The following is a 12,750-nucleotide window of genomic DNA, read 5'->3' on the forward strand; positions in this document are numbered from 1 at the left end:
GATTGCCCCCAAACCAGGCCCTCTGGCATCAAAATTGACTGTGTATGTCCCCAAGCTGGTTGACTGATCTCACCACCATAATCACATCCTAGCACTGATCTCTCAGCTGATTGGCTAGATCAGGCATGCTGGGAGAGATTGACATTGGTCACTGACTTCGGGTCTGTCTTAAATGTAGAATTCTACGGACAACAAAACTGACTGTTCATACTGCTTTTGTGTCTTCCCTAAGAAATTCTAATAAATGTATATTGAAATATAATAAATACACATGAGTGCGACAATATTATTTTGTAAGGAAGTTTTATTCATGGTGAATGGCAGTGTTACATTTTAAGCTTTTGTTTGGATGGCTTTATGGTACAAGTGAGGTGAGGTTGTTCTTCAGAGGCACACGTGGAACGGTTGATAGGACAGAGTTACCTGGAAGGGTGTGACAGGGCCTGATCAGGGCCAGCAGTCTACGTGATCACAGTGGGGGGGCAGGGCCAGCAGTCTACGTGATCACAGTGGGGGGCAGCAGTCTATGTGATCACAGTGGGGGGGCCAGCAGTCTACGTGATCACAGTGGGGGGGGGCAGGGCCAGCAGTCTACGTGATCACAGTGTGGGGGGGCAGCAGTCTACGTGATCACAGTGGGGGGCAGCAGTCTATGTGATCACAGTGGGGGGGGCAGCAGTCTACGTGATCACAGTGTGGGGGGGGGGCAGCAGTCTACGTGATCACAGTGGGCCCGGTGCGGCCGGTCTTCTCATGGAGCCCAGAGATCTTCAGCGCAATCTCCACCAGAGGTTTCAGCATGACCTAAGGAAGCCAAACAGTCAACATTGCACTCCAGTCTCACTCGGTCATAGCCTCTTCCTATAACCCCACTGACATCTATGTTATAGTTACAGACTGAACACATAAGTCCAACTAGCCCTGGAACAAGCCAAGCTGAGCCGCTACCATAATGCTTTCACCTATCCAATCCTTTTAGATTTGTAAGCAATAGAAATGGTCCTAAATTAATCTGTGCCATAGAAGGCCTCCTTATCCAAAATGATTGTTTTTTGTTTGTCTTTCTCACTCCATCAGTCTGTCCCTCCTGCCCAGACCACTCAGAATGATTTTATGAAGTGTCAACTCTGTGCTTTTCAACCTTTTTTTTCTCCCATGGCCTGATATCAACTCTTAGCCAAACATTCCTTCTCCTTCAAGTCAACTAAGAATTCATAAAGGCACTGTGTTGTTGGACCCGTTGACCCAAAACAAGCTAGCTGCCAGGCTTGTGTGTGTGTGTGTTGTGGGTGTAGAAATACTTCATCTTCCATTGAATCATCATGACAAGTACAAGAGCTCCCCAACTGTGCCTCTAAAATTATCCTGTCACATCCAATCAGAGAAGAGCCCTGCTGCTCCTCAGCCCCCAGGTCTCACCTGTGCGTCGCCGTAGATTTTGGCGGGGTCCTTCTCATAGCTGTCTATGTAGAGCCTGACGGTCGCACCAGCGCTGCCTGTCCCACTGAGACGAAAGATGATCCTGGAGCCGTCGGAGAAGACTATCCTCAGACCCTGAGCGACACAGAGAGAGAGAGAGAGATAACTAAAGAGGAACTCAATATACTGGGAATATGGAGAAGAACTAATAATTATATGTGCCTCTAGTGATGCTTCAAGTCTATATTTGCAGGAAATGTGCTGGTCATCTATCAACATTCTATGAACTATTAATATCACAATAATATTGTCATAACTATCCATCACTCTTTATCATGAACATGTACTGACAGAATTGTATCCACCACACCCATGTCCCATGCTGGGATGCCTCTCTCTAGATGCCTTTTTGGCCCCGTCTCTCACCTGGTTCTTGGAGACGCTGCCGTCCACAGGGTCGGTATAGGCAAAATTGTCAGAGACAGCCACCTCATAGCTCTTGTCTCCCGATGAAAACTTCTGGCCCACAAAGGACTTGTCAAACATCTTAGCCTCAAGCTCCTTGATCATGGTGTTGGCTTTGTCTGAGTCCACTTCTTCATAATCATACCTGTAGACGGGGCGGGGGTTAGGGTTACACCCGATGTAGACGGGGCGGGGGTTAGGGTTACACCCGTTGTAGACGGGCCGGGGGTTAGGGTTACACCCGTTGTAGACGGGCCGGGGGTTAGGGTTACACCCGTTGTAGACGGGGCGGGGGTTAGGGTTACACCCGTTGTAGACGGGGTTGGGGGTTAGGGTTACACCTGGTGTAAACGGGGTGGGGGTTAGGGTTACACCTGGTGTAAACGGGCTGTATCACCGCCTGGTACAGCAACTGCTCCACCCACAACCTTAAGGCTCTCCAGAGGGTAGTGAGGTCTGCACAACGCATCACCGGGGGCAAACTACCTGCCCTCCAGGACACCTACACCACCCGATGTCACAGGAAGGCCAAAAAGATCATCAAGGACAACAACCACCCGAGCCACTGCCTGTTTACCCCGCTATAATCAAGAAGGCGAGGTCAGTACAGGTTAGAGGTCTGCCGATTAATCGGAATGGCCGATTAATTAGGGCTGATTTCAAGTTCTCATAACAATCGGGGGAAAAAAAATCTATTTTTGGGCACCGATTTTTGCCAATATTTTTTTTTACACCTTTATTTAACTAGGCAAGTCAGTTAAGAACACATTCTTCTTTTCAATGACGGCCTAGGAACGGTGGGTTCCAATGTCAGCTCAGGGGATCCAATTTTGCAACCTTACAGTTAACTAGTCCACGCTATAACTACCTGCCTCTCTCTCGTTGCACTCCACAAGGAGACTCCCTGTTACGCGAATGAAGTAAGCCAAGGTAAGTTGCTAGCTAGCATTAAACTTGTCTTGTAAAAAACAATCATAATCATTAGTTAACTACACATGGTTGATATTACTAGATATTATCTAGCTTGTCCTGCATTGCATATAATCTGACTGAGCATACAAGTATCTAAGTATCTGACTGAGCGGTGCTAGGCAGAAGCGCGTTTTGCCAGCAGCTCTTCGTTGTGCGTCAAGCATTGCGCTGTTTATGACTTCAAGCCTATCGATTCCCGAGATTAGGCTGGTGTAACCGAAGTGTAAAGGCTAGCTAGTTAGCTCGCGCTAATAGCGTTTCAAACATCACTCGCTTTGAGCCTGTGGTTGTTCCCCTTGCTCTGCATGGGTAACGCTGCTTCGAGGGTGGCTGTTGTCGTTGTGTTCCTGGTTTGAGCCCAGGGAGGAGCGAGGAAAGGGACGGAAGCTATACTGTTACACTGGCAATACTAAAGTGCCTATAAGAACATCCAATTGTCAAAGGTTAATGAAATACAAATGGTAGAGGGAAATAGTCCTATAATTCCTATAATAACTACAACCTAAAACTTCTTACCTGAGAATATTGAAGACTCATGTTAAAAGGAACCACCAGCTTTCATATGTTCTCATGTTCTGAGCAAGGAACTGAAACGTTAGCTTTTTTACATGGCACATATTGCACTTTTACTTTCTTCTCCAACACTGTGTTTTTGCATTATTTAAACCAAATTGAACATGTTTCATTATTTATGAGGCTAAATTGATTTTATTTATGTATTATATTAAGTTAAAATAAGTGTTCATTCAGTATTGTTGTAATTGTCATTATTACAAATAAATAAATCATATTGGCTGATTAGTCGGTATCGGCTTTTTTGGTCCTCCAATAATCGGTATCGGCGTTGAAAAATCATAATCGGCCGACCTTTAGTACAAGTGCATCAAAGCTGGGACCGAGAGACTGAAAAACAGCTTCTATCTCAAGGCCGTCAGACTGTTAAACAGCCATCACTAACATTGAGTCTTCAATCTCTAGCCACTTTAATAATTGGATGCAATAAATGTGTCATGTAAGCAATGCCACTTTATATAATGTTTACATATCCTACATTACTCATCTCAAATGTATATACTGTCCTCTATACCATCTACTGCATCTTGCCTATGCCGTTTGGCCATCGCTCATCCATATATTTATATGTACATATTCTAATTCATTCCTTTACACTTGTGTATAAGGTAGTTGTTGTGAAATTGTTAGATTACTTGTTAGATATTACTGCACGCTCAGAACTAGAAGCACAAGCATTTCACTACACATTAACATCTACTAACCATGTGTATGTGACCAATCTGCTTTGATTTGACTGCACCACTGGAGGGCAGCAGAGTTCAACCACTAACCTGGTGAAGAAGTTCCTGCCAAATTTGTTCCAGTGGTCTTTCATGATCTCTTCCACACTCTGCTTCCTGTGGGCTAGGATGGACATCCAGGCCAGCACCGCCCACAAGCCGTCCTTCTCACGGATGTGATCAGAGCCTTTGGTAAACAATGAAGAGAGGAGGGGAAGATATGTACAAACACAATGCCTTGCCCAACTGACTGGAACCATGTAACACCACTGACTCTCTTTAGCAAACTACTAGAGCTGATATAATGCATACAAAGCTACATTATGCTGTACAACTAGAATGCTGGTCTTTGGAAAAGAGAGCAATACTCACTATGTAGGCTGGTAAGCTTAACAAACATCATGCCATGTGGCTGGAGGCTGGTAATAACAAAGTTCATAACACAACTGACAATGTAAACATATGTGTGTGTTATTTTAGTGAGTGTCTACAGTCTTTTGTTCTGCCATGGCCCTGGTCAGCTAACGTTAAGATCCCAGTCCTCCTAACTCCTAACTCACCAGTGCCGAAGCTCTCCTCTCCGCACAGAGACAGCTTGCCAGCGTCCATCAGGTTGCCAAAGAACTTCCAGCCAGTAGGAGTCTCATACAGATTCATCTTCAAGGCTTTAGCCACACTGAGGCACAGCGATAGGATATTCAAATGAACTATTTAGCCAACTCCGCCAGTTAAACATTAATGAGGAAACTGAAATGCTGATTAATGTGCACAATCCCAGTAAAATAAATGTCATAAACAAACTAAATTAAAAAGGTACAATCAAGAAGAAGCTAGGAATGGACTGCGTGGAGTGGACGTTAGGCTCACTTGTCCAGAGCTCCGCTGGTGGGCATGCTGCGGGCCAGACCTTTGACCCCAGTCTTCTGGAAGTAGGGGATGCAAGTGATGTTGGCTGCAATGATGGCCACAGAGTCAGAAGGGTTGACAAAGAAGCCATGCTTTCCAAGGACCATGTTACGATCCTGAGGAGAGGGTAGGAGTAGAGAGCAGAGGGTAGGAGAACAGAGGAGAGTTCAGCATCTGAACAGACTGCAGGAGATATAGAGGTTTGGATTGTGGGATGATTCAAGGACTGGTACTATGGACACGGGTCATGCATGGAATAGCCTCGATTCCAAGCTGCCTTCAGCCGAGTGATGAACAAGACCTGGAGCCTATATTTGAACTATGGGTGAGATGGGGATGAGATAGGGCTGAAATCTTCAACTGGTTCCCCCGACTGTCAACTTACACCATCATCATCAAAGGCGGCTCCGAGGTCGTAATCTCCTCCCTTCATGGCGTTGACCAGGTCAGAGGCGTAGGTCAGATTGGGGTCAGGGTGATGACCACCAAAGTCCTCCTTGGGGACACAGTTGAAGGCACCGTCGGCGGCAGCGCCCAACTCCTCACAGACAATCTTCTTCACATAGGGTCCAACCACTGAAGGGGGTAAAGGTTATCATGAAGGGAGGTGTGGCTGTGCAGGGCATTGCGTGGCTGTGCAGGGCATTGCGTGGCTGTGCAGGGCATTGCGTGGCTGTGCAGGGCATTGCGTGGCTGTGCGGGGCATTGCGTGGCTGTGCGGGGCATTGCGTGGCTGTGCGGGGCATTGCGTGGCTGTGCGGGGCATTGCGTGGCTGTGCGGGGCATTGCGTGGCTGTGCGGGGCATTGCGTGGCTGTGCGGGGCATTGCGTGGCTGTGCGGGGCATTGCGTGGCTGTGCGGGGAATCTATCTGAAAACAGCATTGTTGAGAAATCAGACTATTGGACAATAAGTCACGCAGCACTGAAGATACAAACATTACTGAGAGCAGGAATCGAATTCATTACATTTTAGTCAATTAGCAGACGCTCTTATCCAGAGTGGCTTACAGGAACAATTAGGGTTAAGTGCCTTGCTCAAGGGCACAGACAGATTGTTCACCTGGGATTCGATTACTGGCCCAACGCTCGTAATCGTCAGGCTACCTACCACCATCTCTACCTTGTAGCTAATGCTATAGCACAAACATTTAGACAAGGCATTACAAGCACACAGATCATTGTCAATAGAGGGACCTGTGGTATCATACAGCAGTCAGCTGAGCGGATCAGTGATCTACAGTATATGTAGAGTACCTCCGTGCATGGCATCCAGACGGACTTTAATGTGATTGGCTCCAGACACAAGCTGTTTTAGGGCATTGAAGTCGAAGATTCCCCTCAGCATCTCAGCGTAGGACTCCACAGAGTCCACGATCTCCACTGTAGAGGACAAACAGCAGTTAGGATAGATTAGATGTACTAACTATTATAAACTGGGTGGTTCGAGCCCTGAATGTTGATTGGCCGAAAGCCGTGGTATATCAGACCGTACACCAGGTGTATGACAAAACATTGGTAACCAGTTTATAATAGCAAGAGGGCACCTCGGGGGTTTGTGGTATATGGCTAATATACCACAGCTAAGGGCTGTATACAGGCACTACGCATTGCACCTAAGAACAGCCCTTAGCTGTGGTATATTGGCCTTATACCACACCCCGTTGTGCCTTATTGCTTATGTAGCCTGTTTCTAGACTTAGGAGAAGACATACAACTAGAAGACATACACATACTTTACTGATTGCAATAATACACCTGAACTTGAGTGCCTTGCCCAAGGATTTGTACCAGTGAGCTTCTCCCAGGTTTGGTCTCCAAGCTAACCCATCCCTGTCAGTTGAGAAGAATTCCTGCCCATCCTGCTGTACCTGTCATGGGCTTGAATGTGTCCACCTCAAAGGTCTGCTTGCCGATCTTGGAGATGTCAACCTTGAGGTCGGGGCAGATGTGGTACTCTGTTAGGCTCTTGCTGATCTGGAATATTTTGTCTGTGATTCCCTCGGGCGCAGGACCTGGAGACAGACACATACAATAAGGAGAGGAGGATAAAGAAGAGCCTAGAGAAATATTATGTAAAACAGCCACGCTCCATCACTAGGCATCCTAAACCTTGTCATAAAATTACTGATTGGATTGTGTGCTTATTCTATCCTGAAACGTCCTCCATCTTCGTTACAAAGGCAGGCTAAGTAAAGTTTAAATGTTACCCCATCGCTCACTGGCCTTTCTCCCCCTATGGCTTTCCCCTTTTTTCCCCCTTCCTTGCCTCCCTCTTCCCCATGTCTCACTGGCCTTTCTCTCCCTGGCCTTTCTCCCCCTATGGCTTTCCCCTTTCTTGCCTCCCTCCTCTTCCCTTTCTCCCCCTATGGCTTTCCCCTTTTTTCCCCCTTCCTTGCCTCCCTCCCTCTCCTGTCACTATTTCCAGTCTCTCTCCTCCCTTCTCCATTTATCCCCTTCCTGTCTTCAACCTCTTCAGTTCATCTCTCTCCCTCTCCTCTCCCCCTCCTGTCCCATCTCACCTCCGGAAGAGATGTTGTACTTGATGCCAAAGTCTCCTTTAGGGCCACCGGGGTTGTGGCTGGCCGTGAGGATGATTCCTCCCACCGCTTTGAGCTTGCGGATCACACAGGACACAGCGGGGGTGGACATGATGCCATTCTGACCAATGACCAGGTGGCCTATCTGCATGGAGACAGGAGAGAGAGGGAGGAAGGGATGGAGAGAACAATGGGTAAATGATCATTCTCCGATGTCATGTTTTATATATTAAACTGTAAGTCATATTACATTGACCTATCCAGTCGACACAGGTAAGGATGAAAATAGAAGAGGAGTGCACAGATTCAACACAATTCGCCATTGGTGAGGTCAGGCTGCTATATGGGCGCTAAACAAGCAGCTGAGTGACATGGAAGAGTATGGAGGGTAAACCATGTCTAGGGCAGGGTTTTCCTAAACCCCCCAGGTGCATGTTTAGTTTCTTGCCCCTAGCACTAAAACAGCTGATTCAAATAACTAACTCACCATCAAGCTTTGATTATTAGAATCAGTTGTGTAGTGCTAGGGCAAAAACTAAAACATGCACCCAACAGGGGCCCCAGGACCGAGTTTGGGAGGGGGGGGGGGAGCAGCCAACAAGTGCACAGCATATGTGGGAACTCCCTGGAAAAGCATTCCAGAAGAAGCTAGTTGAGAGAATGCCAAGAGTATGTCATTAAGGCAAAGGGTGGCTACTTCGAATAATCTCATATAAAATATATTTTGATTTGTTTAACACTTTTCTGGTGACTATATGATGCCATGTGTTATTTCATAGTTGATGTCTTCACTATTATTCTACAATGCAGAAAATAGTAAAAGAAAAAAAACCCTTAAAGGAGTAGGCGTGTCCAAACTTTAGACTGGTACTGTAGGTCGCAAATAAAAGAAGCAATATGTTATACATCATGAATAAGATGAGAATAAGAAGAGTTCTGATGATCATGTTCCTTTTGTGCAGGATTATATGGGACAGATCATAGTGGAGCTATATGGTGTGATAATGACGTTGGTCTGTCTGAACATTGTGTTCAGCCAGGAGGTCAGTGTCGCTAGTGCTCATGTCATGCCTGGGCTCCGTGACAGCATACCACCACACCGACCTTTCCTCTAAAGTTGCAGAGGGAATGAACAGAACCCGGCTGTACCACTGACAGTCTCCTTATGAAACAAGCCCTCAATGCTGCACTTTTTTCCAATTATTACAACCTTGCAGAGAACCGCTGTCTTTGTTCATATACTAAACATGCATGGCAAGGAAGTGTCCACTGACTGTTTAGGCTACATAATGGGAAAGGAATGGTGGCGTTTTTCGTCAACGTGGGAAAGGGCACCAAACCATCTCCTCTCTGTGCACTTCATCAAAAGATCAGCAAGGTCAGTAAGCACAACTTTTATTTGGAAACTATCAGACCAGGGTTGAAATAACCTAAGGTAACAGGGCTTAAAAGAAACGCCAGAGCGGAGTTCCCACATCCGGTTTTCAGCGAGAAGGGTGCAATTGTGGCCCGCTATTCAGGGCGCTCCTGCTAATGGGCCTTCCTGCAGCTGCAGGTACCCCTCATTCTACTTCTATTGGTCCATTGTTAAGCTAGGACTCCGGTACACAGACAGGAGGCGGGGAGGGCTCCAGTAAATTAGATGGAAGTAATGCACCATAACTTTGAGTGCCTACTGCTGATAAACCCCACAGAAGAAGAGGCGGGGGTGACAACGGAAGCTAGCAAGGACAACGGTAGACAGCGTTCTTCACCCACAGCCTGTCGGACAATGCATTCCCACAGTTCTGTTAACGAAGGCGAGGCCAGGTCAGGGGCCCCCCCATCTAGCATATGATAGCAACATTTGTAGAATTGCTGGAAATGTGTTTTGAATCTGCTAAATGTTCTCTCAGCCTCATGGCAAACTGTGAATAAAAACATGAACTCCGCTATAAAACAACAAAACAAATGCACTACACAATGAAAAAAAGTGTGAAATTGTAGGAAATTAGCATTAAAATGGCGAAACTCTCAGCCTCATGATAAAATGTGTAGAATAGCATTATAAAACTGCACATTTTTCTCTGCACCATGGCAAAAATGTGTTGAAATGCAGTAAATTGGCTAATTTCGTAGTTTTTTTTGTATCCTACAAAATTATTTAGGGTGGTGGGGCCCCAACTGTGGTAGTCCGACAATGGCAATAAGTTAAATTTCATTTTATTATAAAATGGAATTGCCATCTGTATCCAACATAAAATAACGTATCGGCAATGGCAACAGTGTATCCGCCAAACTTCAAAAATGATGAAGTGTTACAAAGTACCACTGATTGGAGCGGTCACTGTCAAAACTGGGAGTTGTCAAAGACGCTAGGCTAGCTGCTAATGGTATACGTGTTTGGGGGTGAGGCCATGGTATTATTACTGACCCCATTAGCAGCGGCGATCTGGATGATCAACTTAATGGCATCTTTCATGAAAAACCTTCCATCGCCTCCCACTACGAGCAGTCCAGGCTGACGCTCCGCTGGTTCGATGCAAGAGATAATGCTTTGAATGAAGTTCTCCGCATAGTGCTCATTCGTTTGAAAGACTGTCACTCTTTTCCGCAGTCCACTCGTGCCAGGCTTCTGGTCGGGATAAGCCTTGGTTTTGACTACTGTGATTTTCGTCATTTTCCACAAAAGGTTGACAGCCCGTGTGATCCGCGTATTCGGTTGAGCCGAATACGTACTGCCACACGTACACACTCGCAAGTTCCCCCTTGGTTAGGTCCTTCCCACCTCTAGATTTAAACGGACAGTACTGGACTTTGATTCAAGGCCTGGCACATAAACTAAACAATATTCAAAAGAAGTCTGATGCCACAATGTATTTGTGCCTCAAGCCAATCATGGCAACATTAGGACCAAAATAAAACTGTAAGATGCAGTATCTAATGGTTTGGCTAATTTCAGTTTGTGACAAAACAAGCAAGTATAGTGTAGAGAGAATCATTGTACCATCTAAATCGCTGTTAAATATATTCTCTATAACCAATATTGTATTTTCAGATTTTTGAAGCTTGTGTAAAAAGCAAAAGCCAAAATTAAGAAATAACAAACAGAACAGATTTACCGCTTCTTATACCTGCTTTCAATGAGAATGACAGATCTATAACTCACACTTCTATGTGAATTTGGTCAGTCTCCCAAAAAGTTAGATATTGCCGCTTTAAATGAATAAACAACTTTTTGTCTCAGATACAACGGTAGGCAACCCTAGTCTTGAAGTTAATGTTTTTTGATTTAACCGACTTGGAAGACCAGGTGTGTTGAATTTAGGCAATCAGTGAACACATCAATTAACTCAGTTGGTCAGGTGTCAAATCAAATTTGATTGGTCACATACACGTGTTTAGCAGATATTATTGCGGGTGTAGCGGAATCATTGTGCTTCGATCCAGGTGTTGTCCCTAGTTGGAACCAAATACTGCAGTCCCTGTGGCACTCCAGGAACGGCTACCGCTGCCCTAGGACCATTCTGTTTTTTATTTTATTTTACATGTAACCTTTATTTAACTAGGCAAGTCAGTTAAGAACAAATTCTTATTTACAATGATGGCCTACACCGGCCAAACCCAGACGTGTGCACTGCCCTATGGGACTCCCAACCACAGCCAGATGTGATACAGCTTGGATTTGAACCAGGGATTGTAGTGACGCCTCTTGCACTGAGATGCAGTGCCTTAGACTGCTGCGCCACTCGTGTGTCTGTCTACAACACATGGGTTCATTGACACTGTAGGTTGTGTTTTCTCAGTGAGGATTTTATTGATTCTGTACAGCATCAAATAATGAGATGGAATTAGACAAAACATTTCCATGCATCTCCTAGTGCATATAACAGGTTGGGACAAATTTAACAGATATATAAAAAATGTTTAACCTTTGACTTTGTGGTGAACCACTCTTTTAAAACTGCAAGTCAGTAAAGCAATGAGCAAACATGCCATAGCACTTGAGTCAGCCCATGTTCCGAAGAGACAACACCCCCCCCCCCAAAAAAAATGCACAAAAAAATAAAAGCAAGCTACTGAGATTCTTGGGGGAATGTTTCAGCTACTTCTTGCCCAGGAATTGTGTTACAACCAGCCCAACAATCAGAAGCACATGGTGTATGCGGTTGTTGTGACAGAGGCCAGGCGAGGTCACCGTCTAGTTTCTCTAATGCATCAATCACTGTTTGAACACCACATCAAGTAAAAGCAGTGCAGTTTATCAACAGGGCCTGGCTGTCATCGTGACGCAGCGCTCTTATTTGATAAATCGAAAAAATAACATGCAAGAGGGCAGTGGTGAGGTCATCGAAAGTTGCAATCAATCGTTGAAACACTTGAAAAACATGTCTATGTCAAGTGTCCATGTGCAGCGGTTAGGACAGAATCAGGCGCAGGATACAGAACTGAGTAAAATACGTACTTTACTCGAAAATTAACAAAATTTCCACTCAGGGAAAACACACCAGCTCACAGAAGTCTTGAACACTAAACAAAGAACAAACACACACAAAACCATGTGGGAACTAGAGGGTTAAATGGGAATAAATATTAACGTAATGGGAACCAGGTGTGTACAATCAAGACAAAACAAATGGAAAAAGAAACGTAGATCGGTGGCAGCTAGAAAGCCGGTGACGACAACCGCCGAACGCCGCCCGAACAAGGAGAGGCACCAACTTCGGGCGGAAGTCGTGACAGTCTAAATGAACATGTATGTAGAAGGAATTAGCCCATTGTGACATTTAACTGCTCAGAGTAGTTGCTACACTTTCTGAAACTCTTTCATTCACAGCCCATTATTAACAAGGTATTACCTCAGACATTACCCATTAGTAATGACATAATTGCTTTCTTGGGGATTAACTGAAAGCAGAGCCACTTGGTTAAGGTTTGATACCAGACAAGAAGGCCTACCAGAGAGCATGCCATCACTGTTCCAGCTAAAAGAGGACTGTGAGGTAAAGCGTTACTAAACATTTGGTAGTGAGAAAGGAAGAGTGGAGTGGCACTCAGCAGATTAAATACAGCTCACATCATGTGACATTTACCGGTGAGTTCTATGGTTACAGTAGAAAAAAAGTCAAAGGGCAAAGTAATGGCCTGCAAGCTATTAATAGGAGGTCAAGAAGAC

The 12,750-nt window shown here is 45.3% G+C and overlaps 1 protein-coding gene across 2 annotated transcripts; it reads right to left on the reverse strand.

The window, feature by feature from the left end:
- Positions 1 to 671: 671 nt before the first annotated feature.
- pgm1 (phosphoglucomutase 1) lies at positions 672 to 10,824 on the reverse strand. 2 transcript variants are annotated; one of them, XM_029633244.2, is made up of 11 exons: positions 10,744 to 10,824; positions 7,578 to 7,740; positions 6,927 to 7,070; positions 6,313 to 6,438; positions 5,443 to 5,633; positions 5,019 to 5,173; positions 4,712 to 4,827; positions 4,203 to 4,338; positions 1,846 to 2,029; positions 1,420 to 1,554; positions 672 to 804 (listed from the first exon to the last, which is right to left on the reverse strand). In XM_029633244.2, the coding sequence occupies exons 2-11, from the start codon at positions 7,705 to 7,707 to the stop codon at positions 715 to 717; spliced, it is 1,407 nt and encodes a 468-aa protein (XP_029489104.1). In that variant the 5' UTR covers positions 7,708 to 7,740; positions 10,744 to 10,824; the 3' UTR covers positions 672 to 714. The 2 variants fall into 2 exon arrangements, with proteins under 2 accessions (XP_029489104.1, XP_029489103.1); XM_029633243.2 differs by lacking the exon at positions 10,744 to 10,824 and adding an exon at positions 10,009 to 10,556.
- Between the last annotated feature and the right edge of the window lie 1,926 nt (positions 10,825 to 12,750).

Source organism: Oncorhynchus nerka, linkage group LG24 (genome assembly GCF_034236695.1).
Source record: "Oncorhynchus nerka isolate Pitt River linkage group LG24, Oner_Uvic_2.0, whole genome shotgun sequence".
NCBI classification, from domain to species: domain Eukaryota; kingdom Metazoa; phylum Chordata; class Actinopteri; order Salmoniformes; family Salmonidae; genus Oncorhynchus; species Oncorhynchus nerka.